Source organism: Plasmodium yoelii, assembly GCF_900002385.2.
Source record: "Plasmodium yoelii strain 17X genome assembly, chromosome: 9".
In the NCBI taxonomy this organism is placed as follows: domain Eukaryota; phylum Apicomplexa; class Aconoidasida; order Haemosporida; family Plasmodiidae; genus Plasmodium; species Plasmodium yoelii.
In genome coordinates this window covers 1,666,554-1,685,353 of record NC_036181.2, presented here as the reverse complement: position 1 = coordinate 1,685,353, position 18,800 = coordinate 1,666,554, and the positions used below count along the sequence as shown (strand labels likewise).

The window sequence follows — 18,800 nt, the reverse complement described above, 5'->3', positions numbered from 1 at the left end:
TTTGATTATTACATTTGATTATTACATTTGATTATTATATTTTTTATTTCATTTTTTATTTCATTTTTTATTATGTTTTATATTTCATTTTTTATTTCATTTTTTATTGTTTTATATTTTTTTTTTTACATTTTCCATCACTTTTCGTTACTCCAATTTTAAAACGCCGGTAACGCTCATCTCAAGCAGAGAGGTAGAAATAGAAAAAATAAAATAACAAAAAAAAAAAAAAAAATAAAACAAAACAAAACTGAATAAAATATAAAAAACGTAGCTATTATATACACAAAGGGAAGTATCAATCAAAACTATACATATACATATGGTATCTATATTTATGCATAAATATGTTTGTGAACAAGATTTCTGCAACTTGGCACTAGAATAATGCAAAAGATATTAAGGAGAATTAAATAAAATTGAAAATAAACAAAAGGATAGAAATATTAAAATAAAAGGGCTAAAATAGAAAAGTTGAGAAGAAAGAATATCGCCAAACTTTCATGGTTGGTATTCAAAAATAAAAAATTAAATAATTACATACATTCGAATAGTAATAAATGTGCAAAATATATAAACTATAAAAATGTTTATTTTATTTAATTTAATTTTATTTTATTTTATAATTATAAATATTGTATGTATGTATGTAGTATTATGTATGCATGTATGAATGCGTTTCGTTTGATTTTTAGCAAAGTGTATATTTTTGTTATTTTTTTTTCTCTTAAATGATTTAAAATAATGTTATATACTAAATTATAATTATAGAAATATATAATGGGAAATGGTAATTCAGTTCAAGCAAAAAAATATATAAAATTTGAAAAATATTATTATGTTGGTGATTTGAATGTAGATAATTTACCACATGGGAGGGGGTTAATATTATATGAAAATGGAGATTCATTTTTTGGACATTTTATAAATGGTAAAAAACATGGGAAAGGAATATATATCAATAAAAATTTAACAAAATATATTTCAAAATGGAAATATGATAATATTTCAAATAAAGTTAAAGTTAAACAATTTGACAATGATACTGTTTATTTATTTTATTATAAAAATGGTCTAATTGATCATTGTAAGATTTATGACTATATTTCAAATAAGAAAAAAAAAAAAAAAAAAAAAAAAAAAAAAAAAAAAAATGATACAATACTAGAAGACACTAAAATACAAAATTGTAAAGAAAAATCTTTTGTTAATAAAAAAGACGAAATTATTGATAAGGACTTTGAAAAAGATGATAGTGATAAAGTAGATAATTTTTCAAATAAAATAAATCTTGAACAATCTCAAAATAACATGTTAAAATATAAAAAAAAAAAAAAAAAATTTGATAAAATGAACTATTTAAATGATTCCATATTTTATTCATCATGTGAATCTATTTCTAAATCAATAGGTTCAGATTATATTTCAGATTTTGAAAAAAAAGAAAAACAAATAAATAAACAAGAAGAAGACAAGTTTAAAAAAACGAACGAAAATTATATGAATCATAGCGAAAACACTAATTCATCATCTAACTTTGAAAATAACAAAATAATGAACATATCTGACGAAAGTATTATTCTAAGGCTAAATAATTTAATAAACAATAATACAGATTTAAAAATAGAAAATTATGAAATGTGGAATAAAGAACAAGTAGCACAGTGGCTTACTATGTGTAAGGTTCCTATGAAATGGGCTTTAACTGTTTATAAAAATAATATTAATGGTCAAAAATTAAATAACCTAAACTTATATTTTATAAGAAATAAACTTGGAATATTATCATATGGACAATCTATCAAATTTTTACAACTTATAAAAAACCTGCGCGTTACGGCTTACAACACAAGGCTTGCTAATACGTTGAACTTAGAAGAGTATGAAATTTACCTAAAAAAAAAAATGGAGAAAAAAAAAATGAAAAAAAAAAAAATGAAAGAAAAAAAAATGGAAAAAAAAAAAATGGAAAAAAAAAAAATGGAAAAAAAAATGAACGAAATGAACGAAATGAACGAAAAGAAAGACGGCGCAGATACAGCGACAACAAGTAGCCAAGCAGAAGACTTTCAGAAAAATAAAAAAAAAATAATGAGTAATCAGACTAAATCAATGATAGACCAAAAAAATGATGACAATAAATCGTTTTCAGATAAAATAAAAAATGGATTCTTCAAAGGAAATACAAATATAAAAAATTTACAAAATTTACAAAATTTAGTAATAAATTCAATATGGAATAAAAGTAAAGATGAATTTAAAATTCCAATTAATGAAAATAATATTCCTATGAAAATTGAAAAAGGAAAGGAATTAAATACTAATGACCAAAGTACAGGAAAAAAAAAAAAAAAATTAAAAAAAAATAAATATATTAATCATGTTCAAAAAAATATATCTATGTTAAAAAAATTACATAATACATCTAATGAATCACAATCAAGTAATGAATCCATCACACAAACATTATCTACATCTTCAGAATCATCTTTTACAAATATACATTCTGATTTGTCCTCGAAAATCTTATTTCACGACAAACGGGAATACACATCTATTGAATCAAATGAAGAAAAGAACCCAAATAACCCGAACCTTTCTCTTAGTATAAATTCTAAAAATGAAACTAACTCATTAAATGGTTCAAATCCAACAAAATTGCTACCAAAACAGCCCTGCTCGCTAGCTTCAGAAAATATGGCAGAAAATATGTCAGAAAAATTGTCAGAAAATATGGCAGAAAATATGGCAGAAAAATTGTCAGCATCATCATCATCATCATCATCAGCATCAGCGTCAGCGTCAGCATCGTCATCATCAGAAACTTCTTCGTTTTGCTCCGAACATAGCGAGTTAACCAACTTTCATAATAATAACAAAATAATAAAATATAGCAACAATATATATATCAATAGCAGTTTGGCATTTTCATACATATATAGCTTTATAATACCACCAGAAGATTTAACATTTTTGTATCAAATACAAAATTATTATATTAGAGATGTAGAAAATGATTTGAATCGAAACGATCAAGTAGATTTTTGTGATAGTTTTAACTTTTACAAAAATTTTGAAATTATTAAAAATAGAAAAATAAACCCTGATGATAGAATGTGCTCATATTCATCACATCATTCTAAATTCGAACAAAATAAAAATAAAAATGATTTTAACTATAACGATTGTAAAAATGAAAGAGAAAAAACAAAACCCCAAAAAATGAAAAGTAGAATATTTAGAGGCAGATATATGGGTAAAGATGTAGCTATAAAAGTTTTAGTTGGAAATATAAAAAATTTTACAAAATTTCATAAAGTATTATATAATTTATATATTTTAAGACATACTAATATAGCATTAATAATGGGTGTTTCGATTAGTTATCCTTTTGTTTTTATAATATATGAATATATAAAAAATTTATGTCTATTTTCTTATTTGCATTGTATAAAATATAAACATATTTATGTAAGCAAGCTATTAAAATATTATCAAAAAAAATTGAATAGCCAAAATTCTCAACAAAAAAATAATACAATTTTTAGTGATAGAAAATATTTATCAAATGATGATAATGGAAAAAATAAAATCACTAAAAAAAACAATTTAAAAGATGAACAGATTTATTCTCCATCAACGTCAATTAAATCTTTAGACACTAATTCATCTAATATGAATAATAAAAAACTAAAAAATAAAAATTCTAATGAGAAACGATATATAAACAAAATAGATTCCATGTTCAGAAATAAAAATAATATATTGTGTGGTAATTATTATTATTTATTTAGAAAAAAGAAAAATAATATGTCTATATCAAACGAACATAAAGATAGTGATCGAACAAGTTTCACAAATGAGTCACAAAAATTATTAACAAATAAAATATACAAAAAAAAAATAAATAAAAAATTGAACTTTAAAGCTAAAATCAAAATAAATCGTCCATATTCCTTCCCACCACTTCAAGAAGATTTTAATTTTTATTTAGAAAAAAAAAAAAAAAAAAAAAAAATTTTATTTAGTTATCTAAAAACGCATTCCTATTTTAAATCGAAGAAATGTGACACCAGAAAAAATAAGTTGTCTGATCACCAAATGATGAAAATTATCATGTAAAAAAAAAAAAAAAAAAAAAAAAAAAAAAAATAATAATAATAATAATAATAATAATAATAATGACAATAATAATGGCAATAATAATGACAATAATAATGACAATAATAATGGCAATAATAAATTACTGCCCTTTCCTATAACACGCACACTCACAATTACATTCTTTTCATTTCCATCAGAGACATCACCCTAGCTTGCTCTTATTTGGAAAAACAAAAGGTATTATATTTGTGTATTAACTATTTCATTTCTTTATTACATATACATAAAATGTGGATATGTGCACACTAAAATTATATAAAACCTTATACATTTTTTTTCTCATTTTTTTTCTCATTTTTTTCTCATTTTTTTTCTCATTTTTTTCTCATTTTTTTTCTCATTTTATTTGTACATGTGTATATAACCTTATTAATACAATAAGATACGGTGGTTAAATTTAAAACCAACTAACATTTTACTTGACGAATCTCTAAATGCAAAGATATCAGATTTTGGAATTAAAGAAATAGAAGAATGTCTTGATATAAATATTGATTATTCTTATATAGTTTTTCCAAATAATGTAATAAAATTTAATAATAATCATTTCAAAAATAAAATAAAAAAAATAAAAATTGTGAATAAGGGTTCAGAAGATATGCTTCATGTATTTAGTTCCAAGAATCATATTTATAAATATAATACACGAAAAATAGATGTGTCTTCAAATAACCATGATTCATCTGTTTCTTTTTGGACAGCTCCTGAAGTAAACAAAAAAAACTAATGCATAAATATATTATACCCCTTATTTATTTACTATAAAATTAACCTATTTTTAATATATTTATTTTATTTATAGATATTAAAGAGGAAACAAAATCCAAGTTTATATTCAGATGTATATGCTTATGGTGTTATATTATGGGAACTTGTAAGGCTAAATAGGATATCAATTAAATATTAAAAAATAAAAAAGATAAAAAAATGAACAAATTAAACAAGCGTTATCATGCTAAATATGTAATGAGCAAATATAATTCCAAAAAATATTTTTATTTATTTTTTTCAGATGACAAATAGTGTTCCTTTTAATTATCGTTTTAAATCTCATCTTTTGGTATAAACATATGTGAATTCTTATGAAAAATATAAATAAAAATTTATATACATTTCATATTTATCCATAATATCGATTTATTATTATTTTATTATAGGCTTCAGTTGGATATGCCAAAGAAACATTACCCTTTCAAAATATTCCACCTTTTATTAAAGTATTATAAAAAAATATCAATATAAACTAAAACCCCATTTATTTATATCCAAAAATGTTGCAATTTTTTTTTTTTTTTTTTTTTTTTTTTTTAGAATTTAATAAAGAGTTGTGTTAATAGGAACAAATATAAAAGACCTACATTTGATAGAATTTTGATTGAACTTTCAATGATATACGAAAAGGTATAACTTATAAATAAACGGTGTTTTCACCTTTTCATTGTTTTGATTGTTTTGATTGTTTTGATTTTCCCCCTCTTTTCAGATTAACCCTAAGGAAGAGGACGCTTTGATGTCTTTTATGGATGGATAGCAAATGTGTTATAACAAAAGTTAAATAAATTTTACTAAACAAACTAAATTATTAATTGATATACAAATACCTATTGGAATTTGTTTTTTTTTTGTGTTAATTTTATTTGATTTTTTTGAGGTTTTGAAATTAATAATTCATCCCTTATTATATACCAATATTCTCCATTTTTCCTAATTTTTGTGTAAGTACACTTAAACTACAATAACATATATATTTATGTTTTGTGTGTACCTCTTTAATTAGTAGTATACTTATATTTAACATTATTATATACGAAAAATATATAACAAAATTAAGTTTTGATTTTTTTTTTTTTTTTAAATTATTTTTTCTCCAAACACAACGAATATACAACATAAACAAAATATACATATATATATTATGCATATTTTCCCTTTTTTTTTCATATATATAAAAAAAAAAGACAATTATATATTTATAAAAATATAATTTTTTTTAGCTATTTTTAAGAAAAAATGTCTAACTTTTATGAAAATGATGATGATGTTCTTCAAATGATACAACAAATAAAAAAAATTACTAATGAGTCAAAAAGAAAATTTGAACATGAAATAGATTATTTAGTTAAAGATACAAAAAATTGTTTAATTAGTAGTGTTAATCAAGAAAAGAATGCTATAAAACATACAGCAGAGGAAAAATTAAATAAATATCGTGAAAATATTTTAAAACAGGAAAAAAATATTAAAGAAAAACATAGAATATATCAAAAATTGAAAACTGAATTAGCTGAAGTAGCAAACAATTACAAAAATAAAATTAAGGTTATTTATTTAATTATATTAAATATTTAATTACATATAGTGTCCATTTATATACATTTCCTTATATATAATTTACACACCAATATGCTTATACATTTGTATTTTAAGATAAACTTTTTTTTTTTTTTCACTTTTTTTTTTTACTTTTTTTTTTTCACTTTTTTTTTTTTTCACTTTTTTTTTTTCACTTTTTTTTTTCTTGACTTTTAAGGACTTCTATAAGGAAACAGAAAACATCATAAATGTTTATGAATCTGAAAAAAAAGAATTAGAGACATTAGAAGATAGAGAGTGGAAAGAATTAAATAGTCAATCAATTGAAATTCTAAACAAAACCAAATCTAAAATATATGCCAATAAAGAAGAAACTAATGAAAAACTTAGAAAGGTTTTAAAGTCAATACTTTAATATTAGTGTTTTTTTTTTTTCGATTTATTTAATTTTATTTGTTCTTCGTCTATCCGTTTATTCAATTATGCAATTATGCAATTATTCAATTATTTTATATTTTATATTTTATATATTATGCCACATTTTTTATATTAAAAATTTTGCTTAATTGTGAAATGATCTTTTAAATTATAAGTTCCTTAATAAATATATATATATATATTTATCTTAAAAATTATCCCAATAATACTACACTTATTGACATATCTCAATGTATATGCCAAAATATATTTCTTTATACATATATAAAAATATATCAAGTACATTGTTAAGAGAAAATACCTTATCCATCATATCTTTATTTTACTTTTTTCCGATCATTATTTTATATTCCTAATTTGTAAAATGGTTACAATATATCAAAAAATATAGTAAAAAAAATTATATACAATATATGCACATGATTAAATATTATTTAACATAAGGCAAACAATGAATTTGTTCTCCAAACAAATAAAATATTTAATTTATTTTATTCCTAATTTATTTATTTTATTATTTATTTTTTTTACATATGGAAAATAAAAGTTATATGAAAAGAAGCCATTTAAATTATACACGCGTATAATATATTATTTATTATGTACCTTAACATATTTAATTATATAGTAAAAAAGGGATGTTATATTTCTTTCTTTTCATGGTCTATAAACTGTAGCTAAATGTTTCTATCTATTTTAATTTCAAATTATTTTTTAATATATTTTCTTTTTTTTTATCTTTAGATTTTATATATACATATATATTATTCAACCTGCATTATATATATATGTACAATTTTTCTCTTACTACCATTTTTATCTTTCCTTTATGCTTTTTTTTTTATTTATTTTATACAATTTTAATAGTTAACAACGAAATTTACATATACAGAATGTAATTAAAACATAAATAGTTAGTTCAATTACAAATTTAATTGTATTATTTTATATTCAATATTTTTTGGTGTTAAGAGCGTGAAAAAGTAGCTTAATTAAAAAAAAAAGTTAAAATATGTAATACACATTTTTATGTGTTCATATTTTATTTATGTTTTGTATATGTACTACATTAATTATTAAAAGCTTTTAAATGGAAAAATTTACACATTGATAACTGTTTGTAGTTATATAATATTAAATATGTATCATATTGTTAAAAAAGTAAGAAAATAATTTATACTTATTATTATAGACATATTATAATATATGAACTTGAGTTAGTATATCTATATGCAACTATTCAAATATTAGACATTGTCAAGAAAAAAAAATATATTGAAAACATGTAAGATTACATTTGTTTGATTTTTTTTTTTATTATTCCATGCCTTATATACTTATGCTAATATAATGATGCTTATCAACATCAAAAATATATTCATATGTTTTATTATATATTTTACCACTAAAATAATATAAATATATCTTAACATTTCATTATTTAATATTAATTTTTTTTTGTTTTCTTTTTTATTACAGAAAATATCCCAAAACAATTAATATTAAAAATAAGGACTATGGTGGTAAGAACTTGCACACTTTATGGGAAATATTTCCATATACTATATATCAAAAAAATAATATGTACATATAAAATGAAAATTATTTAATAAAAATAATGAGAATATTACGCATTAGTGTTGTATTTTTTAAGATAATTATAATATATATATTGTTCTATATAAAAAAAGGAAAATAAAAAGCCCCAATATGTTCATAGTATTTATATGATTAATAATATCCCATTATATAGCCATTTCTCAATAATTTTTTTTTTTTTTCTTTTTTTTTTCATTTTTTTTCCCTTAGTTTCCTTTAACTTTGTTAAAATGCTCTCAAAATCAACCAGTGGTAATATATAAGAATAAAACAAATTATCACAACATTGATTTTTTAATTGTCTAACATTATTTACATTTCTTTGAATATGCTATTATTTTAATAGCCAACTAGCCATTTTATTATTTTTTTTAAGTTAAAATTTTTTTTTGTTATAAATTTTATGACTTGTTCAGATGGTTGAGCTAAAGAATGGAGAAACTTATAGTGGCTTTTTAGTATTTTGTGATCGATTTATGAATTTACATATGAAAAATATAATATGTACATCAAAAGATGGAGATAAATTTTGGAAAATATCTGAGTGCTATGTTAGAGGAAGTAGTGTGAAATATATTCGAGTACAAGACCAAGCTATAGAAAACGCCATTGAGGAAACGGCTGAGCGTAATAAAAAATAATTAATATTTGAATAAAATAAAAAGTTTATAAGACATTATTATTTATATTTTTTATTTTTTTTTGTATTTATAGAAAAATCAAGAAATGCCGGAAGAGGTCGAGGTGGTGTAAGAGGAAGTGGACGCAATAGAGGTCGAGGATTTGGCAGGGGAACAGACAAAAGAGGTGGAAGAGGTGGAAATATAAGAGCAGCTGGGCGAGGAGGATATTAAAATTAAGATTTTTTTCATGTATATATAAATGGGATGTATCGATCAACTTCTTTCTTTCTTTCTTTTTTTTTTTTTTTTTTTTAATTTTATATATTTTTTTATTGTTTCCTATAACACCATATATATTTATTAAAATACGTGGTTATTTATTTAACACCATTTGCTAATTATTGTTGTTATATAATAATGCAAAATAATGTATAAAAATATCTCTATATATACATTATAAATATATTTATTTGTATATATATTGATATTAATTCTATATTGGTTAATTTGGCACTACATTCTGATTATCCTTATATATAATTTTCTTTAATATTTTATTTATTTTTAAATAATAAAAACTATTATATCTTATTTAATAAATATCATTAAAAATACACATTTCAATTTGAATAAATAAACCTTTTATTTTACTGCAATTTATGTTGTAACAAAAAAAAGAAAAAAGAAAAAAGAAAAAAATAATATACTTATAATGCGCATGTACAATTCGAGAGTTATAGTATATGTTATATGTCCTTGCATAATGAAAATGTATAATATATATTTATGTGTGAATTGGAAAGGAATGTATATGTAACGATATTATATATAAATAAGACTGAATTTTGTTACAAACTTTTATTGAGTGTATTTTTAAGGCATTTCTTTTTTATTTTCAAAATTATTTTATTAATATTATTAATATATATATATGATAGTTTTGTTTTTAGTCTATATATTTATTTATAGAATATGGTATTCCTTGAGGGGGATAGAAATTTTGATAAGGGTCCCCAAATATATAATAATTAAACTGAAAAGATTATCATAATTTTGAATTGATTTCAAAAAAATTAAGAATAAAAATAATAAATTAGAATATTTAAGATAGCCAAAAAATAACATAATCTTTGTTAAATTAGCATATATATTTATATTTTGTGTCTTAAATATATATAGCTAAATGTATGTTTCATTTCCCTTTTTCTCCCAAATCAATAATTGAACAAAAAAATGAACAAAATAGAAAATAAAAAATAAAAAAAATAAAAGTAGAAAAATAGCAAAATAACAAAATAAATAGCAAAATCGTGCTTATTTATTTTTGCTAATTTTTATTATTTTTTTGTTTGTTTGTTTTCCATATTATGTGAAAAATTCAACCCTCAAGTACTAATTTACACAAAAAGTGTACTTAAGAAGATTGAGAAAAAATTAATAAAATAGTAACTTTTATTATGAAAAGAAAACAGAAAACAAAAATAAAGAAATAATTATTATTTTTTTCAAAATAATAAACATTGAAATAGTAAAATAAAAATGTCAATTTAATAAAAACGACGGAGATACGACTATACTGGTTTTATGGTGTATTCTTATTCACAAAAAAAAATGTATATATATATATATATATATATATATATTAATAATATACCAAAATAAAAACCATTAGGAATCCTTGGATAGCCCTATATATAATAATACAAAAATTGTTCGCATTTTTTTTGTTTAGTGTGATATGTACATTATAAAGCCCAAGTTACTATATGTTTATTAATAAATGAAATATAGAGTCATATATATTAATAATAGCATACATAAATAATAAACTAGCAAATTTGTGAAGCAATGTAACAAGGAATTAAGCTTTTTCTTTACTCTTATAAATATTTTTTTCAAAATAAATTTGAAACTAACAATGTACATGCATGGATAACTAACAATATATATATATATACATACATATATACATATTTATATATATGCATACATATTTATATACATGTTTCACCAACTGAATAATAAATATGGCTATGTCAAATTGTAAAAATATAGAGGAAAACAATATCAGTTTTAATAAGGACAACGAAGATGAAATGGATAATGATTTTTTTAAAAAAAAAAAAAAAGAAAGTGATAACTCAAAATTTGACAATAATAATAAAAATATAAATTTATTTATTAATGAACAAGATAAGGAAGTTTATTGTTCAGAATCAAATGGAAACACCGATATGTGTATTAATAGTTATAATCTAGAATACACAAATGAATTAACATCATGCTATAAAACTTCCGAAAATAATACATTTTTAATCAATAACCAAGAAAGAGAAAATACACATTTAGAAATGGAAAAAAACAATATTAATGACATAAACAATTTAAATATATATAAAAATGAATTAGATAATAGGATTAAAAGAAAAAATAATCCTCTAAAACAAAATAAAGAAAATAAAAAAATTAAAAAAAATTTTAACAATGAAATAAGACCTATATTAAATGATTCAAATATTCAAAATAACTCTGGTTTTGTGTATGATATAAATAAAACTAATAATACTACTATATCAGATACAAAATGTGATAATTTCAATGAAAGCATAAAAAAAGATGTTATCGAAAATAAAGCAATTTTAGTAGAGGAGGTATATAATAGCATACTGTCTTATTAAATTCGCATATTTCACAAATTAATATTAAAGCTGTACATTTCTTTATCACTTTTTATCACTTTTTATCACTTTTTTTTATCACTTTTTTATCACTTTTTTATCACTTTTTATCACTTTTTTATCACTTTTTTATCCCCTTTTTTATCCCCTTTTTTATCACTTTTTTATGAAGGCCCTGAAGGACTACCCCAGAATATTCGTAACGAGACTGCCATTTGAAGTAAACAAAAAAGACCTTGAAAAATATTTTTCAAAATATGGTAAAATTATAGATATATACGTTTCGAAAAACCTATCAAACAATAAAAATAAGGGATTCGGATTTGTTTCTTTTGAGAATCAAATTTCTATGGACAAAGTAAGTTGCACTCCTCATTATTCATATTTTTTTACATTATTTTATATTTTTCTATAATTTTTTCCATAAAAGCAGAAATATATATACATATATATATATATGTGTGTGTGTGCATTGCTTAGGCACTCAGTGAAAAACTACATATCATTTGTGGGAAAGAAATAGTTGTTGATATTGCATCAATGAGGGATTCAAAATCTAAACATTTTTTTTGTAAGACATGAATATTCGCAACCAATTCATATATATACATATGTAGTTCCTTTATTCCCCATTTCTACATTCTCTCATTTCTAAGTTAAAAATTGTTTTTCATTTTTTTTTTTTTTTTTTTTTTTTTTTCTCTCAAAATATATGCCCCTTAGATCATCCATCTGACCATTATTTGTCAAAGGGTTCAAAAAATGAAAAAAAATATACAAAAAAAATTCAAAATAATAATACAAATTTTAATCCATATCTAAATATACAAAATAATATTAACACAAGAGATATTTCACAAAATATGAGAAATGATTTTTTCATGAACAATTATTATAATATATACTCTAACAATAATGATAATACATCAATTAATTTATTAAATCATAAACCTATTTTTAAAAATAATAATATTCCAATTCCATATTTTCCACCATTTGGATATAATACTGACCCAAAATATTTAAATCAATTGCCATATTCAAATTTCACAGATTATGCTACTCCTGATTATTACTGGAATCATACACAACCATATAATTGGAATAACTCATATTTAAATAATGAAAATATTTATAATTCGAAAAATATGGAATATCCCTACTATTTTTCCAATCCTCAATATATAAATCAAGGTAAAGATGAAAAAAATTATAATAATATCAGACTGTTATATATATATATATATATTTTTTTTTTTTATTGGTTTTGATAATTACACCTATTTTTATTAGGCGCCACTATTTTGAAAAACAAAATGACTAACCAAAATACAATGTTTGAACAAACTAAATTAACATATCCTACTAATATGCCAACATATAGAGGGTACAGAAATAATCATCCATCATGTAAGTAAAAAATAAATTATCATTTTTATCATTGTTATTATTATTTTGACTATTTTTTAATTTCTTCATATTTATATTTTTGACTATCTATAGTTATTCGTAAGCCTGGTGGCGAAGAATGGAACAAACGGGCATATAAATTATTTGTCACAAAATTAAGTAAATAAATAAAAAGATTATATATACATACATATATATACATTATTCTCATTCCTCATATTTCCACATTTTTTCTCCTTTACCTTCAGATAGTATAACTACTATTGAGACCCTTCGAAATTATTTCGAAAGTTATGGAGAAATCATAGATATATATATGCCAAATGGTTATTTGAAAAAAAAAAAAAAAAAAAAAAAATAAAATAAAATAATCCCATTTTGTGTGTATTTACTGTTTTATTTATTGATATATTATTTTTTAGACGTATCTACGAACAAGCCCCGAGGGATAGCTTTCGTTACATTCCTAGACAGTGAATGTGTTAAGAAAATATTGTCAAATAAAAATTATAAACATATTATTGATGGAAAAGAAGTAAATATAATTTATCTTTTTTTTGTATTGTTCGACAATTTTTTCTATTTCATATATTATTAATATATTGTCGTTATTCATTTTTTTATTTAAAATAGGTAGTTGTTGATTTAGCAGATCCAGAAACAAAAAGCAAAAAAAATTTATGTTACTCTTGAAGTTTATTATATATAATTAAAATTCTTTTCAAATATTTGAAGTAAAAATATAGTTTTTATTTAACCTTTTTTTCATATAATTTTTATTCTTTTTTGTTTTTATTTTATTTCATAAATCTATAATTAATATAATAGAATTTGTTACTATTTATTTCAACACATTTATGTGTCCTATAATTCATACCATATACATCTTTTATATATCATTTACACATATAAAAGCTGTATCTCTATGAATATATATTTATTATATGGTCAAAATTTTATTTTATTTATTTTAGCTACATATATTTCTCATCTTTTCCGTTTTTTTACATTTGCTCTATGCAAAATTTCTATTTTATCATGATAATATAAAATATTTTTTATGTTTAAAATATTTTTTTATTAAATTCGAAGAGTTCGAAAAAGTTCGAAAAAGTTCGAAAAAATTCGAAAAACTATTTTTTTTATTTTAACTTTTTTTATTGATTCTAATTTATCACTTTTTTATTTACATTTTTCTTGTTTTTTATTTATTATAATTTCACATTGTTTTCCAATTTTAACATATTTTATGTACATACCTTTGTGTATACTTTTCCACAATCTTCGCACAAAAATAAATTTTATCATTATAGAACTACCGCCCTTAAACCAACATTTTTTAAAACTAAAATCATTTACAAAAAAAAAAACTGTATACTACCTTTGAGTCTTTACACCCTTATATTAAATACCAAAATATGGCGATATTTTTAGGGTATTAAACTATATATATATAATATGTATGTATATATATATATAATATGTATAAATAGAAATAGGCCTTTTTTTTACTCTAAACCAAATAAATATGCCAATTCTTAGTAATATAAATACTACTATCCAATGGATAATATAATAAAAATAGTCATAAATTAAATATTAAAATTAAGGTGGTATATATAATATATTTTAATAGTAATGAATATACAAGCTTGTTGCTTTAATGTAAAATAGGAATCAAGTTGTGTAATAACATAATAGTATTATATCATCAAATATTGTTTTCTTTATTTCCTTAAAAACTTCCTTTAAAATGGATAAAACTAAAATTGAAGCCCTATTTATATATGATGAAGATATAGAGAAGATTGATAAAACAGTTACTGATGAGGATCTACAGGTACAAAACACACATAAAATACTTGTCAATAAATATGCACATGTATGTATATTTTACTCATTTATTAAACAAAAATCATGGAAATAATTATCCAATATATATATATTTAAAGAGAGTTCTTAAATTCACACACTCATTTACAAAATGAAAAGTGACTGTGATATGGTTCCACTTATTCATCCTTTTTTTTACTTAATACATATCATAGGCAGAAAAGGTGCTATACTATTATCCTAACGAAACACATGATATGTCAAAAGTAGCACATGCTAGTGCAATGGAAGGAATATCAGTATTTATAAAACAGTTCAGCAAATCTCATTTAGATCATATAATAACTACCACAAATTTAATGGTTATAGAAAAATGGTATAAGCGTGTGTTTATTACCATAGTTGCAAAAAATACATGTAAAAATAATAATATGGAAAATTTAGTATGTAAATTATTACATCACATTTTAAAAAACTTCATTTCGATATTTACTTTGCTACATGGTCATATACGTAGCTTTCTGAAATACAAGAAATATAGAACTTCGGGTAAAAAACATATTAAATATGTATATGTATATATATATATATATATATATGTCAAAATGCTGCAAATTGTTTAAATTATTTAAAGAGTGAAACATAAGATGTACAATTCCATACCTTCCTCTCCAATAATAATATAAACATTTATAATTTGTTACTCATACAAACATAGAATATATAAACTAATATTTTTCTTTTTTTTCATGGTTTGTCTATCAGAAAATATAAATAAAAAAAAATTATTGCAAAACATTTTAGACGATTATGTCTTTACATACATAAACGCCATTAACAATGAGACATTGAGTATATACAATGGTAAGAAAATTCTACATGCTTTAATTCGATCATATATATAACTAAATATGTGATAACACTTTATATATGTTTCTTTAAACACACTTTTTTAGAACTTCAAAGTTTTTATATGTTCCCTGTTGAAAATCATATTTACATTACTGTTCAGGTAAATTTTGTTTTTAGCTAGCTATTCAATAAAAAAAAAAATGCACACACACACGAATACACATATATGTACATATTTTTTTTTCAATCACTCATTATTATAGAATTTAATTTCATCATTAGTACTTACGCATAAGCGAATAAAACATGGAGCCTTATTTTATGAAGGATATTTTATTTATTCAAGTTTACCATTAGAAGAAATAAAAGTTATTTACAACTATTTGGTTTCCTATAACGGAATTGTTAGATATATATAAATATACTTTCTATGTGTGCAACTACCAAATATATTTTTTCATACAAACATTAAAAATGAGAATATATATTATATACATTAATTATGTTTTTTTCTTTATTTATTTAAGGTCAACAATTTAAAGTTAAACCAATCCCCCTTTAAAAAAATTGCATCATCTGCTGCTACCAACGTAATTTACAATTTTATGTATTATAATTTATTCATATTATTCTCTTATTTTTTAGCTTAATATACCCGGATTAACTGAAAGTTTTATATTTTTCTTATTACATTTTTTTTAATTTTTTTAAATTTTTTAAAATTTTTTTTAATTTTTTTTCTTGGGCTTATACTAGACAAACGGGGGGCTATCAAGCTTTGGACGATGCAACTCAGTAGAAGATCAAAATGGATTTCTCCTAGGAATTAAAAAGTAAGAAAAAATTAAAGTGTTAATTTTTATAAATTTATTTGCTACCCAGCATATACCATTTTATATACGAAAATAAATACATATATTTATTTTGGAAAATAGTTGAAATAATATACACATATATGTGCTCTTACTTAATCAATATGAATACAGATCGTCCGTATTTATGCCAGTTATAACATTAGCAAAAAAAAAAAAATACAAACTAGTTGCATTTATATTTAAGGGAATATTAATAATTTTATTAATCAAAGGTAGCATAATAAAGGATGAAGATTTTGATATTATAATAGATATACAAAATAAATGGAAAAATGAAAATAAAAGTAATATATTTAATTTAAATAGATTAAATGATCAGTTACAATTACAATTTAAAAAATATATTAATAGAGATGATGCTATTAAATATTTTTATTACAATAAAATTAACAATTCTGTAAAAGCATCAAATAATAATAAAAAATTTACTCCAGAAGAATTACTTTTAGTATCCCATGTTCATCATTTATTTGACACATTTGAAACGAAACAAAATAAATTCAAATCAAATAAGATTAAAAAATCAAAAAGCGAGGAAATAGAAAAAGTGTCAGAGACAGAAAACAAAAACAAGGAAACTGAATTATTCATTGCTCAAAATAGTGACGACAAAAATGATAATGGCCTTGATGAAAATGCAAAAACAATCGAGGCAAGTCAAAAATCAGAATCGGGAACAAACCCAAAGGATTCACCCAAAGAAAAAGATGGACTAACTGAACCGGCTAAGAATAATAAATCTGAAAAGACTGAAAAGACTGAAAAGTCTGAAAGTAATTGGGAAAAAGCAACAAATTTATTAGAAAATAAAATAAAAAATTCCAATATTATAAACACAAAAACAGAAGCAGAAACAGAAAAAAATACTCAGCCAGTTACAAATAGTTCTATATCTATTATAGAAAAAGAAGAAGCCCCAAATAATCTTAAAACTAATGAAACAATAACCGAAAATTCTCAAAATAATAATACTATACAAAATAAAAAATGTGAAAAAAAAAAAATAAAACTTGTCTTTAACCCTGAATTAAATAAAAAAATATTTGATGATGTTAATTATGATCTAAAAATTAAAAAATATTTTTTTAAGGAAGCAAATTCTCCATGGCTATTTGGGAAAAGAGAAATGAAAAGAGAGATTTTTATGTTTCTTGATGATAACAAAATGTCTCTTACAAAAGCACAAAATTGTGCCGATCAGATAATGAATAGTAATTTTTCTAACATATATATTTGAATTATATTTCTACATATTCAATCTGATTAATAATTCATTCTTAATCATAATAAAAGAAAAAAAATACGACTACTCTAGTTCACATACTCTTATTATGTTGCAATTTTTTTCTTGTTTCTTTTTTACACGTCACACAACTGTGCAGGTATATCCTTTATTTATGTTTATTATTTTTTCCCTTTTTTTTTTTTCTTTTTTTTTTTCTTTTTTTTTGCTTTTTCAACATTCGTACACAAATTATACCAACCCACTAGAGACGCACATGGTGCGACATTTCGTGCACTTTATTTGTTTTGAAATATTTTATAAAAATTCCATACAAGGAATATAAATCATACATGTGTATATATTACATATATGTATAAATTTCTTTTATTGAATAAAAAGCAATTTTAAATGTTGGAGAACAAAATAATTTTGAAGAAAACTTGATGATATTTTTAAATATACAAATATTTGCATGCCCATATATGAGCGAATTGTATGCATCTAAAAATGAGAAATTATGAAAATGTGGAGATGCAAATAAAATAATGTTGTGGAATCACAATGGATATGTACACATTTATTTAAATAATAGAAAAATGAAGAAAACAAAATGAAGAGGGCAAAATGAGGAAGGCAAAATGGGGAGGGCAAAATGACGAGGGCAAAATGACGAGGGCAAAATGACGAGGGCAAAATGACGAGGGCAAAATGAGGAAGGCAAAATGAAGAGGCCAAAATGAAGAGGCCAAAATGAAGAGGCCAAAATGGGGATGAGGAAATTGAATAGGAT

General features: G+C 21.6%; 5 protein-coding genes across 5 annotated transcripts; all 5 read left to right on the top strand.

Moving 5' to 3' along the window:
* Positions 1-780: 780 nt before the first annotated feature.
* Positions 781-5,695, top strand: PY17X_0942600 (protein kinase, putative; the record flags this gene model as incomplete). Its single annotated transcript, XM_022956096.1, has 8 exons — positions 781-4,118; positions 4,302-4,341; positions 4,547-4,873; positions 4,967-5,038; positions 5,177-5,224; positions 5,322-5,381; positions 5,476-5,565; positions 5,648-5,695. 8 exons carry the CDS (start codon positions 781-783, stop codon positions 5,693-5,695), a joined length of 4,023 nt encoding a protein of 1,340 aa, XP_022812279.1.
* A 479-nt stretch (positions 5,696-6,174) lies between these two features.
* PY17X_0942500 (conserved Plasmodium protein, unknown function) lies at positions 6,175-6,892 on the top strand (the record flags this gene model as incomplete). Its single annotated transcript, XM_022956095.1, has 2 exons — positions 6,175-6,483; positions 6,695-6,892. The coding sequence occupies 2 exons, from the start codon at positions 6,175-6,177 to the stop codon at positions 6,890-6,892; spliced, it is 507 nt and encodes a 168-aa protein (XP_022812278.1).
* Positions 6,893-8,432: 1,540 nt separating this feature from the next.
* On the top strand, positions 8,433-9,368 carry PY17X_0942400 (U6 snRNA-associated Sm-like protein LSm4, putative; the record flags this gene model as incomplete). The annotated part of the gene is made up of 4 exons (XM_022956094.1): positions 8,433-8,438; positions 8,725-8,766; positions 8,931-9,141; positions 9,229-9,368. The coding sequence occupies 4 exons, from the start codon at positions 8,433-8,435 to the stop codon at positions 9,366-9,368; spliced, it is 399 nt and encodes a 132-aa protein (XP_022812277.1).
* A 1,796-nt stretch (positions 9,369-11,164) lies between these two features.
* Positions 11,165-13,918, top strand: PY17X_0942300 (nucleic acid binding protein, putative; the record flags this gene model as incomplete). The annotated part of the gene is made up of 9 exons (XM_022956093.1): positions 11,165-11,788; positions 11,988-12,173; positions 12,296-12,386; positions 12,539-13,009; positions 13,109-13,225; positions 13,319-13,384; positions 13,474-13,551; positions 13,648-13,760; positions 13,859-13,918. 9 exons carry the CDS (start codon positions 11,165-11,167, stop codon positions 13,916-13,918), a joined length of 1,806 nt encoding a protein of 601 aa, XP_022812276.1.
* Positions 13,919-14,978: 1,060 nt separating this feature from the next.
* PY17X_0942200 (conserved protein, unknown function) lies at positions 14,979-18,022 on the top strand (the record flags this gene model as incomplete). The annotated part of the gene is made up of 8 exons (XM_022956092.1): positions 14,979-15,065; positions 15,274-15,607; positions 15,824-15,922; positions 16,015-16,070; positions 16,174-16,314; positions 16,438-16,500; positions 16,667-16,743; positions 16,897-18,022. 8 exons carry the CDS (start codon positions 14,979-14,981, stop codon positions 18,020-18,022), a joined length of 1,983 nt encoding a protein of 660 aa, XP_022812275.1.
* Between the last annotated feature and the right edge of the window lie 778 nt (positions 18,023-18,800).